The sequence below is a fragment of the Neolamprologus multifasciatus genome, chromosome 15 (assembly GCF_963576455.1).
Source record: "Neolamprologus multifasciatus chromosome 15, fNeoMul1.2, whole genome shotgun sequence".
NCBI classification, from domain to species: domain Eukaryota; kingdom Metazoa; phylum Chordata; class Actinopteri; order Cichliformes; family Cichlidae; genus Neolamprologus; species Neolamprologus multifasciatus.
In genome coordinates, this window is record NC_140453.1 from 32844752 (window position 1) to 32858952 (window position 14201).

A 14201-nucleotide genomic window follows, 5' to 3' on the forward strand; every position below is an offset into this window, starting at 1 on the left:
CCTTCAGCCCCTACTTGTCCTCTCCTGCTTGTCAACCTCTGACTCCACCCACCACTGCCCTTAAGTAACACAGTTTCAACCAATCCCAACTCAGTACTGAGTGGTGGACCCCCATCACCACCACCACCCAGGATCCTGACAAACCTAAGAACCTAAACCTGGCCACCAACTCATTGTCTAAAATTAAAAAAAAAAGAAAAAAAAAAAGACCTGTTTGTGTTTGTCTGTGTGTGGATACAGAGATTACTTTGCAGGGTAACTACTTTCATTTCAAAGTCAACGTTTCAAAGTTCTCAGTTTTCAATTTTTTATATTTTTGTGTATTTGAATATATTACATCTCACTTGTTTTCCAAAGACGACTCCAGATCACTGTGTAAAGAAAACATTTCAGTTGGAAGTATAATAGAAACTTACTGTATGCCTGTGTTTATGTGTGTATGTGAGCACACATAGAGAACCTGTGAACACATGAAGTACAAGTGAACAGTGTACTGATGAAGTAGGAGCATCAGTCTGTTTACAGATTAACATTGCAGGTAGAGAAAAACAAGCCCCCATAGCTTTTATTTTAGTGTGATGACTTCATTAAAGTTTATTGTAAAATTTACGTTTGAGTTAGGATAATGTTAATAACCACACAAATACATTACATAGAGCATCCTCACAAAGACAGGACAACTCACTTATGAGAGCATTTTGGGAGAAACGGGCAATGCTCCAAAGAGGACCTGATCAGTATGAGCCTGTTTTGTGTGTGTGTGCATGTGTGTGTGTGTGTATGCGACACAGGTGTGTCGCATACACATATATAATGGCAAAATGGTTGTCTATAAATCACCCAGACTTTAGCTACTCAACTCTGTAAAAAAAAAAGAAGAAGGAAGACTACAACAGCTGCGACTGTGCTCTGACTGTGTTTCTGGCTTTACTGTGAAATCTATTTAATTGAATTTCTAAGTATTTTCCTTGGAACTTGTTGTTCCAAGTGAAATATGTTACTAGTTATATATTTATATATAAAAACAAGAGGAATAATTGTCATCAGGGGGACCTCACCTTTCTGTGCTCCTTGCATTTTATGATAATGAGCAGGTTTTTTTGCCCTATATTGCTATAAAATTATTTTTCTTTCAGAGATGACAAAGTCTTAACATTACCATTAGCTGTGGGTACTGAAACGTACGTGTGTGTGTGTGTGTGTGTGTGTGTGTGTGTGTGTGTGTGTGTGTGTGTGTGTGCCCTCTGTAACCCTTTTATGTTCGTCAGATTTGTCTGGTGATTTTCCGTGTCTCCCTCACTCATAAAAACGCACCGCCGCCTTTTTCACACAAACACTTTTGGCTTCATAAATGTTTTGAAGTGACGGTATTCTGCCATTCAACAATGTGGATCACTTTTATGTCAATTTTCCTCATGACTAAATTACCCACAGCAGTGATTAGGAAAGCCCCAAACAGATTTTGGAGTAGTATATACCCACTGCGGGAAGTAAAGGTTTTGTGGCGATCCTTTATAACGGTGCTTCAAAACAAGAACGTTTTCCGAGTTTAGTAACTCATTAAGAGACATGCGCAGACAACGGGAATCCAGATCGTTTCCTTAACGCGACAGAAAATAGTTTAGACTTCTACCTGATTCAAAAGTTGGATATTTCTCTGTGGTCTGCGAACTAAAATAAGTTACACAAGGTTTTTGTGATTGTGGTCGTGGGGCATTACGAGGATGCTGTAGTGTAATTCTTTTTTGCGTGTATTTAATTTGAAAGCAGTGACGTCAGATCACTAATTGATCCCCGCTCAGCCAATTACTGTTAATGATTCAGAAGCAAAGGTATAATTTATTGCATAAAGGGGGCGATTTGATTAGACAGTGAGGTCATTTCAAGCCTGAGGCCGGTGATGCTCGAGTTTTCCATGAAATTTATATGGCCTTATGGAGAATTTACAATATCCTCACCTGTATTTTAAGATGGAGTGGTCACACACGCACACACGGGCGCAGACACACACAGAGAGAAGAAAGAAAAGCAGAAGGAAAGAGTATTATTTTGTCACAATAGTTCATCTTTTAAAGTTTGTATATATATGAAAAAATTACTTAGCATATAGGAACGCGTGCTCTCACGCTCCCTGTGCGTGCGTGTGCTAAAGCGCTCTGATCCACATACCTTGCGCTTTGTATTTGCATTCCGTGCGCCCAGACGCAGTCGGTGATCTCACTACAGTTGCATCACTTCTCTTGATTTCCTTGTTCTCCCTCCGCTTTTAAAGTCCGTCATTAACGGGATTAAATAGATGAGATTTTGGAGAGATGGAACTGGAGAGTTTGAGGCGATGTTTCCCGGTCTTCTTTCCTGATTGGATCGGAGGAAGATGATGTCAGACGACCGCATGCGTCTCGGATTGGAGAGAGCGGAGTAAACAAAGCCGCGAGGAGGAGGAGGAGAGGTCTCCACATCTCCAGACAGTCCGACCGACTCACCGAATCCGACTTTACGCACAGGAGAGGGCGGCCCCGGCGGCTCGTGCTTGTCTGCTCAAGGCTGAAAGTTACACTGACAGTCTCACATTAATGGCTGACTTTGGACTTGGAAAGACTTTGGAAAAGATAAAGGGAAACTTACCATCGCATTCTAATCCGGACCTTGTGCTGTTTTCTTAAGTGCAGAGTGATTCCCTAACTCTTCGCGAAAGTGCTTCTTACTTAGTTTAGAAGGAATCACTCCGTTTTCTTCTGCGTTATTTCTGAGATTTTTCCTTTCTTTTTTGCGTAAATGCGTTTTAATATTTTTTTTTTAAATCAGTGTAGCTAAGTCAAAGCAGCGTGACACACAGGCTATGCAAGCCTGTTGTTTAGAAAAAAGTCTTAATCTGGCTTTATCGTTGGAGCATTGCCTGATAATTGGAAGTGAAAGAGAATTATAAAGTAAGAAATAGGACGGTAGAAGTCGCTCGGGACAGTCGTTCGGGGGGTGTTTGTGCGAACGCCTGTCTCTGACGTCCAGGTGTCCCGCCGTGCGGTGCGGAGTCTCTATCTCAGGCCGGCAGTGCTGTCATGCTGCCCAAATTCGAGACTGAATCCCTGGGACTCTCTCGATCGTATGGCGAACAGGGGCACATGCCAAGGAACATGCAGGGTAAGAACTGTCATTCATTTGAATCTCGGTAGCCTGCCCGAAGCTTCCACTTCGCTGTCTTCGTGGAGCGTTTTCCGGCTGAGAGTGTACTCACTAAAATGTACATGCTTGTATTCGTTACCTTTTTTTCTTATAATGAGGAACAGTTACCGATCTGTCATACGCCAATACACGAACGCGTTGATTCCACGAACTTAGCAGGTAATTATTAGGGGGTTTATTATTATTATTATTATTGTTCAACATGATCTCCAAAGGCTTCGATAATGTTCTTCCACTTCAACTTGGAAGCACTTTTTTTTAAAGTTTGGCCCGCGGTCAAACAGGTACCTACCTGTCATTCACGCTTAGAGCGAGCGGCAGCGGCGCGTAAAAAGCAAGAAACAGAGCAGAGGTGTTCTGTCAATGTAACTTTTTCTTGTTTGTTTCTTTTTTTTTTATTTCTCTGATTTTAGAATGAAACAGATGACTTTCTCTTAGCAGAATAAGAAATATCTCAAACCTGCTCGTGATTTTGTTTCTAAAGAAAACTGCTGTGGAAGAGTTGTTGATGTCGAAGCAAAACTGGAGTGTCTGATTAAGATTAAAATATTTGTCTAAGGACAGCAAACTTTTACCCAAGAAGAAAATAATTATGAGCTAGTTTATTGATTTTACAAACGGTAAAGAAGAGCTTGGTAATGTGTGCCAACACGTAGTTTCGCAATAGCTTTCTCTCGCAGTACAGCCAAGTTGATTCTACTCTCAAATGAAATACAGCTGCAAAATAAAGTTAAACTAAATCGCTACGTTTTAGATGTTGCTTTAATGCTGTAGTGTGAAATCATTTTTGTACGCTTTAAACTGTTGTTGTTGGAGGTTTTTATCTCAAATTCGAGGAGAACTGCGTAAGGCCTTCAGATGTTCGAAATCGGTGTCCTTTAAAAAAAAAAAAATAAGAGCAAATTTTAGGACCCCTGCATTTTTTTCAGAATGAGCATAATTATTTAAATTCCCAGTGGCATGCCGTAAAGATCTATTTTCTTGATCTCCACAGTAGGCTGCACATTAAGCAGCTACATTTTTGAAGAAATTCTGACCTCAATGGCAAGTTAAACTCATATAACCCTGATCATTTCCAGCATGTCTTTCCACGGCAGTATAACCGGACAATCAATTAGCCCGCTCTCGGTTTATAAGACATTGATAACGTATTCTCACTTTAAACAAGGAGTGGCTTGTTTGCCCGCCCTTTTACCTTTTTTCTTATTTTACCCCAACTGTTTTTTACAGGCAGCTAAAACAAGGAAGCTCCGACTGAAATGAATTTCTTTTAGAATCAGAGGTTTTTTGTTTTGTTTTGTTTTTTTCACAATTGGAGGACGTTGGGGTTTTTTGTTTGTTTTGTTTTGGGGTTTTTTGTTTGTTTTGTTTTGTTTTGTCTTTTGTTATTTTATGAGCAAGTGGACAGTAAATGATTGACGGTCGGGCCGATGTGTTTCTGGAGGTAATCTGCGCAGACTTTGTATGGATTCACCTGCGTCTGTCAGTTATACAACGAGGTGCTGAAATATATTCAATTTGTCTGTGCATAAAAAACACTATTTGGACTATAATTACAGGCATAACGTCGCGTCATGTGCTGTTAGAGCTCCTTAAAAGACTAAATTCACTGTACAAAATAATGGAAACACCATCGCAATGACAATTTAAAGAAAGAAAATATTTGGATAGGATCCTGTAAAATAAATATTCATTATTGTCGGCCTCAGGCCGGACACCCCTCGGACATCTTAATTTATTATTTCCTTTCCACTGCGTCATCATTTCAGAACTGCAACCAGGGCTCGGATAGTGTTTATTTTCTTTTTGAAAAGGCGTCCAAAATGCACCTGCGGTACGTCGTAAGAACAGGCCTTTAAATCGTGTCCTTTTTGCGCTTTGACGCAGAAGAAAGTCCGAAAATCGAGCTTGCTTTGAGTTTCTGTGGAAGGAAATAAAAGAAAAAGGAAAGAACGGAGCTTGGTGGAACTTGTTGCTTCAGCTGGAATACGCTGATCCCAGCAGGGCAACGCGCTAACAAACTAGAAATCATGTCTAATTAATAGGTTTCTGAGAGAGCAGATGAGTGGATTTTGAAGTCGAGCAGTACTAATAGCCCATGTAAAGGCATTGGAAGGCGTAGTTGACAAAATATTTCCACTTTTACAGCCATATCCACTGTGGTTTCCTTTTTGATCCTGCCTGCTTTTTATGATTAGTGCCATAAAGACTTTTGTAACTGTTGTAAAAGTCAGCATGCCCGTTTGCTTGTAGCGCTGTCACACACAGAGACTTATGCAGGTGGGTATTTCTAACAGGGCAAAGAGGGCTACACACCTCAGAAATATTCGTATTTGTATGTAGACTATTAAGACCTAAATATAAAAAAAAAGAGGGGGGGAGAGAAAAGGAGGAAAATCTGCAAGGAAGGTGAGGGGATTTTTATGCTTTTCCTCCTTTATTTAAAATTACATAATTAGTTATTTCCAGCGTTTGTCATTATTTTCTCTTTAGTATAAATAATGGCTAAAACTCGGTAACCAGGAAAATTATGAATTGAGAACTTTTAAAATGCAACGCACAGCTCCACATAAAATGTTTGTACCACTATAAAGCAAATAAAATTAAATGGCCTGTAGTACTGTGGCTGATTCTTAAATAGAGAAAAATAATGTTGGTTCAAGTTGGGTTTGGATGGGTTTTTTTCTCCCTCGCCTGCAGAGATAAGGGCTTCTCTGTGTGTCTTCATTTGTCTGTGGGCGGTAACATTTTCTCCTCCAATCCTTAAGTCTAATATCTCTCGATTCCCCCCAGCGATTTCACGACTCGGATACATATTGCATATGTATGAGGCTCACTTTCACGAGCTTCTTTTTATTATCATTATTATTATTTTGGCTCCTGTCTGAGACGGATGTAGAAGAGCAGAGGAAGAGGGACTAATAAATGATCGCCTCCTCTCAGCTCTATCCAAAAGCTACTATTCGTCGTTTTTTGCTCCTCAAATTTAACCTTAAAAAAAAGTCTTCGAGAACTTTGAAAAAATCTCATTAATTCGCCCCGCGCGATTCCGCACCCTCTTTCATCCATCACGATGGATGGATGAAAGAGGGCTTTTTTGGAAAAGAGATTCCCCGGCACTGAAATAGACTTCTCTCTGTGTATGTGTCTCCGTGTGTCCTCCTCCAGCCCCTCAGTTAAAAATGATGGACTACTCATATGACGAAGACCTGGACGAGATGTGTCCCGTGTGCGGAGACAAGGTTTCAGGGTATCACTACGGACTTCTGACCTGCGAAAGCTGCAAGGTTGGTGCCCCCAATTCCCTAAATAGAAAACAAATGCCGCACGATTTAAGCAAGAAGTTGCCTATTAACATAAAGTGTGCATGGTACTGTGTGCCTGTGGTGACCTCTGATTAACTGCTTCGATGTATAAAATATTCAAGTGCACTCTTGTCTATCGTTGTGCAGTGTCATGCAATTATATATGTCCAGTTATTTGTATTAGCCTCTGAAGTCCCTGAAGGGCATCAACATGTGTCACTATGAGGCTTACACAGACTAAACTGAGGTCTTCATGAGTTTAATGCGCTCTCTGATATTATACTTCCTCTTGTGTCAGCCATTTTTCCTAAATACTATGGGCTACCCACTGTGAAGAAAACTGCTTATCTGGATGGTGTCATTTCTGTCCTTCTCTCTCTTTTTTTGCATGCCAAGCATTTAAGCAGATTTTTGTTTTTTTAAAAGAATGATTTGCAACAAGTGTAATAGTAGAGCAACATTTCAGCTCCTCACCATTAACACTGCAGGAAAACCAACAGTAAAGAGGCCAGGGGTCAAATATTGTTGTGACAGTTGATCTAACAAACTCTTCCTGTGAGTGTCAGAGGGTTTTTGTAAAGTGTGGAACGGCTTGGAAAAGACACTGGAGTTCAAAAGCAGGCAAAGAGTGTTCGCAAATTATTATGTTGTTGTTTTTTTTTTTTTTGCAACCACCAACCACAGGAGGTGTGCGTGTGTGTGGTGGCGGGGGCGCTTTAACCCACGAAGGAAAGCGTACAATAGCAGAGTTTCTGTTTGCACAGGCTTGCACCCTGCTGTCTAAAACTCTCATCACAAGTTCATTAAGACCTCAACAGCACGACGTTTCCATGTGCAGGCTAATAATGAAGCCACGCAAATCAAACTGTTAAAGCTTAATTTGAGATCTATCAACAACCTATTTGTCTCCTTCTGCATCTTTCCACTGTTCCCCTCAGCAGAGCAAACAGGCATTTCCCAAGTTTTTCCCCCCTCAACCAGTAAAGCTGTCAGCACAAAATTAAGCTAAGACAAATGTCTCTGTGTTAACACTATTCAGTGTAAAATTGCAGCTCCTCAGTAATGATGTGCTAGTGCACATTTCTTGCCTATGTGGTCATTATTCAAAGCAGATGTTATAGATTTTATCCCATATTATGACCTTGAAATGCTAAGCATTTGCTTGAAGGGAGCAGTCAGTGGCATCTCTGCTGCTTTTCAGGCTCAGCGAAGGCTCACGCGGGACAGCCAGTCCACACATTTTCCAGTTTGGCTGAAACACTCTGCCGTGCACGTATGGAAGCATGCGCGATGCAGATGAAGAGGTCTTTGATAAAGTGCTGTGTATGCTTGCTGAAACATTAATAATATTGATACTCACCTGAAGCTTGTCATTGATTATCTCTAAAATGAAGGCAGCCTGTCCCATTAAAAGTATAATCACCGGTGCTCGACAGATTCATTTTGACATTAAACACACTCTGTTAGATAGGCAGAGCAATCCATATCCATTGTGTCTCCTGAACAAAGCCGGATAAACAGAGCAGCTACATTGTAGTCTTGGCCTTACGTATACTACAGTTTTTTTTTCTTATGCACTATCAGAAGAAAATATTTCCTTTTATTTTTGTAATTTTTGTAATTTTGAAGTAATGTCAGAATTTTTCTCGAGCCTGCACCGCTCTCCTCTTCCACCCTTTGAGCCCCAGGAGCAAAGTTGTGAATAACGCTCGTTATCAGGGTCACTTTTTTTTTTTTAGCTTTGCTTTGGCTTCCATATTTGAGCTGACACACACAGATACACAAATACACAACACACACACACACACACACACACACACAGAAAAAGAAAGATCCCCCCAACACACACACACACACAGATTCTTATCCCCAATTGATTTACCACATCCCTAAACCCACCTTTGCACTCAACAAGTGTACATGCAAACACAGACACTTTCAGTTCATACACACCAGCATGCATAAAGTAAAAATGGTACCTTCTTGTTGAAGTAAAAATAAGTGAACAATGAAATGGGCTACGTTAGTCAACAGCTCTTTTTGGGGTTTTTTTTTATTTGGGGGGGAGGAGTGGGGGTAGCTTTGTGAGCACAGAGGAATGACCTGAAAATGCTGAAACTACAGACAGCAAATTAGAGGTCAGTGCTTAGATGCACGGTGCTCATATCAAACATTCAATGGGATCTTTTTTTTTAAATTTATCAAGTGAGACAGAAAGACACAAGAAAGAAAAATGGTGCAGCAGGAGAAAAGGTCAGAGGACATCAAGCAGTGAAATACAGTGAAATTCATTTCTTTTTCTTTCTGAGTTGCTGTTTGTATTGAAAAAGCGTAAATTGCATTTCCTGGTGTGTGTGTGTGTGTGTGTGTGTGTGTGTGTGTGTGTGCAGAAATACCAAGTTGACACCAAGTTAACATGAATTTTGTGAATTTTAGATACTTTTGCAGCATACACTTTCACGCTAGGAAGGATGATTTTTTTTGATTTCATGTCAATTAGTACGCAATTTATTTCGTTGTTTTTTGTAAATTTGTCAAGGCAACAAATGTTGCTTGCAGCTGTGCAAATGAACCTCAACTTGGAGCTTTTCAGCGAGGTGTCGTCGGCTTCTCCTGACGATGCACTGTGTGTCTGTAATAGCACGTTTGAATCCACTTCGGTCCAGATATTTATAACACACACTGTGTGCTAAATGGAAAATTGGAGAGAAAGTTCTCTCTGAAGCATGGATTTCTTGGCACTGAGAAGTCGATAATCCAAAAACCGCGTGCACTGCCTTTTTTTTTTTTCTTTTTTTTTTGACAGGTCAGGCAATGCAGATTGTCAATTAAATTTGTGTCTGGTGAAATATTGATAGCCACCGGTTCTTTTTATTTTTATTTTATTTTAAAGACCAGGTTTACGGATTCTCCTCCTAGGTTATGGATCTAGAATACGTTAATACCATCTTCCCTTCGTTTGATTTTCACTCCTGCTGCTGATAATAAATTCCATGTTGCAGGTATGAATCTCTGTAATCCCGGAACTGTGAATTATGGATATAATTTATTGGATTTTTTGGGCTCCTGCACTCATATTTTTCAATAATTAAGTGCAGAGTTGAAAAGATGCTTACTCTGTAATTCCCAGAGTCTTTTACTTGAACAGAAAATATGAATGAAATTTTGACAGGAAACAAATTATAATTCCTGACTTTTATGAAGTAGTTTGCAATGCAATTAAAAGATTAGCTGTCAAGTAAAAGTATGTGAAACGGGCATATCTGCAGCATTTTTTTGTTTAAAGCAAAATAAATTATTAAATGAATATAAATGAATTGTAAATACTCAGTTTTCATTAAGAGTTCAAAGTGTGTCTGCTTCATATATATCGCATCTACACATGTCTATAAAGCACCACATCAATGGCCATATAGCTTTTAAAACTTGCGTGTGCGTGTGTGTGTGTGTGTGTGTGTGTATCCATTAAGTCTGTCCCTCTCCATCTGTCTGGGAGTGTGAATGGGCCAATTACCATTGCATTGCAGGGGTCAAGCGGGTTGACGTCTTAATTGGTTCTCTCCACAGGGCTTCTTCAAGCGCACCGTCCAGAACAACAAGCGTTACACATGTATAGAGAACCAGAGCTGCCAGATTGACAAGACCCAGAGAAAGCGCTGCCCATACTGCCGCTTCCAAAAGTGCCTCACCGTCGGCATGAAGCTAGAAGGTACAAAACATATTTGTGTTACGCAGTTTAGCTTATCGACTCAACTAGAAATTACAAGCTTTGCTGATGTTTGGCTTCTGTAATTTGATTTCATTTTGGCTTAAACATGGGAAACTGTCGGGAAGCAATGTGTTCAGCGTGCATCAGCAGCGGTGCATTATGTGTAGTGGTTAAAAGTCTTTTCTGCATTAATCATATGTGTTGCTTGTAAAGTCTCACTCCTTAAAGTAACCAGTAACTATAGAATGAATGTGGTGGAGAAAAATGAAATAATCTGTCTTATGTTTTCTGAACTGTATGAGGAGTAAAACAGGAGATACTCAGCTAAGATACCTCAAAATTCCTGTAGTTAAGTACTCGCAATTATATTCCACTGCTGCCTATAACAAGTCAGCATCTAAGCCACTTGAATGCACTACACAGCCTCTAGGTTTGCTTTGACCAGAAGTCCTTCAAAATTACATTTTACTCAGAATATCGATGGTTTTTTTTATAGCACTTATACAGTACTGTTTTGTTACAACTTCATGAATAGTTTACCACATATTTAGTCTATTCTGGGGTTTTATAGTAAACACTACTCACTAAAATATGATCTCGATGTTACAGCACACATCTGCAGAAGTGGAAAAGCAGATACAGGCTGTGGGTTTTTTCTTTCTTTTTTTTTTTACATTGTGTGTGCTGCATCATATATTTTTCAAGATATGATGCCTGTTTGCAATTACTGTTTCTGAAAGTTGTGGAGGAAAAAATTATAACATCGAGCAGTTAAAATTGGAGGTCGAGTGCTTCTGGACTTGCACAGAGGTGTTTTAAAAAACCTCTACCCAAGTTCTGGTGAAATGACACAGCCGGTCTTTTTTCCATGAATTCACAGCTGAGCTGCACATTAGCTTTTTGTGGAAAGTATTCTTCCATGATCAATATGCATGGGAATAATTTCCTCCCATTGAGATATCCACTATTTAGAAGATGGTTAATATGTGCTCTGACAAAATGATTGCTCGTACGAAAGGAGAGGAATATATTTATTTAAACATTTAACGGTGAACATCTCAGTAATAGCCACTCTATACAGGGAACCTTGTAAAGTGAAGCCTTTCATTTCAAACCAGTGCCTTTAAATCCAGTATGGCTTATTAGTGTTTGTCACGGGGTCAGGGGGTGCTGGGGGTATCTGGTAGCCGTTGTGCACTTAGAGTTGCCAGACAAAGTAATAGATAAAATATTAGACTTGGCAGCAGACTGAGAATGGTAATGATGATACTTTTGGCTGGCCGTTTTGAGGCCTCTTTGTTTAATTTGAACACGGCTCAGAACCCTGGTCAAACATGCCCATTCAGAACTGACAAGACTGCAAGTAAAAAGAAGGGGAGGGTTCAGCTTTTTCAAAAATAATATTTAAAACTGCCAGTTTTTCCGCACATACATTGATGAAGCATTCTATTCTGAAATCTTTACATTTGGAGTGAATAAAGGGGCCTGAAGGTCATCTTTCAATTACAGCTTTGAAAGAAAAACTACGTTAAAGCTAATGGTTGCAGCTGATTTGGTCCTACAAAATTACTGCACACAGTTTTTTTCAGTATTTTTAATAAAAGCAGCCGTTCTGCTATTCATCTCGTTTCAGTTTGATATTAAGACAAAATTCTTCACCCATTTGAAATTCAAACTAAATTAAAAATCCCAAGATCCCTGAAATGATCACATGCAACTAAGCAAAGTTAATATGTTAAAGAAATAAGACCCTTAGAGGATGAAAGTATAGCAAAGACAGCCTAACTAAAATCTTTCCGGAGGCTTCTCCCTTTACCTGCCATGTGTGGTTTAATTAATTGCCGTTAATAGTGAATGGCCGCTGGGCAGAATGTCCTGGCCTGTCATTTTCCAGCTGACAAGGGTGGGGAGGGGGTAGCGTTTGATTTGTTTTGCTGGCGGTAACTTTCAGCTCGGGGGCAAGACGGGCCCTGCAGCACTTTGTCAGCGGCCAGAAGCTGCAATGGGTGACTCCTGCCACAGCTGGTAAAGACCTCCCATGCAGAACGGCTGACACCCCTCACCACACACACATAAACTTTGCGCACACATAGAGCTCTCCCCGGTAAACACATGCATATATTCATGAGAAGCCCAAGAAAGGTGTTCAGAAGGCCACAGGCAAGAGGGAGAAGCTGTCATTTCATCTGAAAGAATGTGTACAATAGCAAAAGGAGGTTTGGGGTCGTGTGCTTTGTTATTGCAATCTTTTCATTCCATTACACAGCAGCTTGCAGCAACATGTGATTTCAGGGCATGAAGTGGAAACCAAATGTAAGGAAAACTTGAAAGTTTAAATTTAAATTAAATTGCATTTTTGGGCCCTTACTTTAGGCCGTGCAGCGTTTAAGACTAGTGTAATGGAGGTGGCACTAAAGAGGTTTGTGTGTCTGTGTGTGGGAACCCTAATCTGTTTACACAGTCACATTTATAGTATGTAGTTATTGTCAAGTTTAGAATAGTTTTTTGAAATTTGAATGTAACTCTGCTCTATGTTACTGCAATGCCCTTTATAGTTAACATTATGCAACCGCTTGTGTTTCACTTTATCCCCGGACTAAGAGATCAGTCCTGACTGTTCTGACACAACACCAAAAAACAACTTTACATTTCAATGACGTCAGACGGAAATAATTGAAACATTGCTGCAACACATCACATTCTCCTCTGCATGCTTTTGCTGCAGGATAAGTGATTTACCTCTGACCCAGTTTGTTCAAATTCAAGATGTTTGCTGAAACAAACACTGCCTAACTTACAGTTAGCATAACGCTTGCAGAGATTACATTTAAATTATTAAATGAACCCCAAATTTAATCCCAACAATTAACCATCAGACTAATTTGGATGAGAGTGATCTTAACTCCGATATTTAAGCTGTGTTTCTCTTCTTCTCATTTATTAAAAGTACAGTAAATAATGTCTATTTTGTGGTCATTCAGTCAATGCATCATTTTCTTTCATTTTTGGAGGATTTTTACTATTAAAGAACAAAAAAAATGAAAGAAAAACACACAAGCAAACATGGTGACGATGGGTCTGGCACATGCTTCTTGGTGTGCTGTATAGCATGTCTAGCTGTAGTAACTCAATAAGATATCAAAAGAAAAAAGATTTGATCCATTAGAACGTCATTCACTAAAGCTGATGAAGCGTGCCCTTTCCAAACAGCTCCCACTGGCGCAATTTTCCTTTTTGCTCAGTAATACAGTAGTTGCCTTGCATCATATGCTTCACTGAACTGCTTAATATTTCCTTCAAGAATACATCAAAGACAGGGCATAACAGTTGTATTTGCGATACTAAGAGTTTAAATCAGCATTGGTTCCACTGTGTGCCGTGTAAGGAAAGAGAAGATGCATAATGTTTTGTTGTCGTCTTGACGTATTTCAACAGACACAAAGAACGCAAAGCTTAATGATGTAATACAAGTTACTGACAGTTTCCTGCACATATTAAAGCGGACAGAATGTTTTTGAACTAGTAAATATAAATTAGGTTTTTGAACTGCAATTATTTTTTACATTGCAGTCCTCTGTAACATGTAAATTTGTTAAGAGCCCTTCCGCTGAAATTAGCGGCACCGGCTGAGTGTTTGTATATTCCTCCTTGTATCCCTCTTGTTCCAATTTTTTATTTCCTCCCTGTCTCCATCTTCCTCGCTCTGATTTGTCTTCCATCAGCCTCCTAGTACCCGCAGTGGAAGCCGGGGAGCTGTCCCATTACTTATGCATAGGTATCATAGGTATTCATGTGTGTGCATGGGATAGGGCGCATCCAGAGCAGGGGCCGGGGCCCCGACATGACAAACAGGGTGTCAGCAAGTCTCCGCGGGACCCATTAATATGCCGGCAGCCGACAGGGATCCTCACCTACGCACGCTTAATATTCCTGTATATTAAACAACCATAAATCAGAGGATATAAGCAGCGAGGGCTGTATGTGTGATGTCTTCAAGAGTTTTAGTG

The 14201-nt window shown here is 39.9% G+C and overlaps 2 protein-coding genes across 2 annotated transcripts in view; both read left to right on the forward strand.

Moving 5' to 3' along the window:
* camsap2a (calmodulin regulated spectrin-associated protein family, member 2a) overlaps nucleotides 1-14201 on the forward strand; it is a 345786-nt gene that overhangs the window by 102089 nt on the left and 229496 nt on the right. The window lies entirely within an intron of this gene.
* The window catches only part of nr5a2 (nuclear receptor subfamily 5, group A, member 2), a 76715-nt gene continuing 64643 nt past the window's right edge, over nucleotides 2130-14201 (forward strand). Inside the window, exons 1-3 of the mRNA XM_085132491.1 lie at nucleotides 2130-3138; nucleotides 6349-6467; nucleotides 10053-10194. Coding sequence (XP_084988617.1) covers nucleotides 3057-3138; nucleotides 6349-6467; nucleotides 10053-10194 — 343 coding nt within the window. The 5' untranslated portion in view covers nucleotides 2130-3056. The remainder of the gene's footprint in view (nucleotides 3139-6348; nucleotides 6468-10052; nucleotides 10195-14201) is intronic.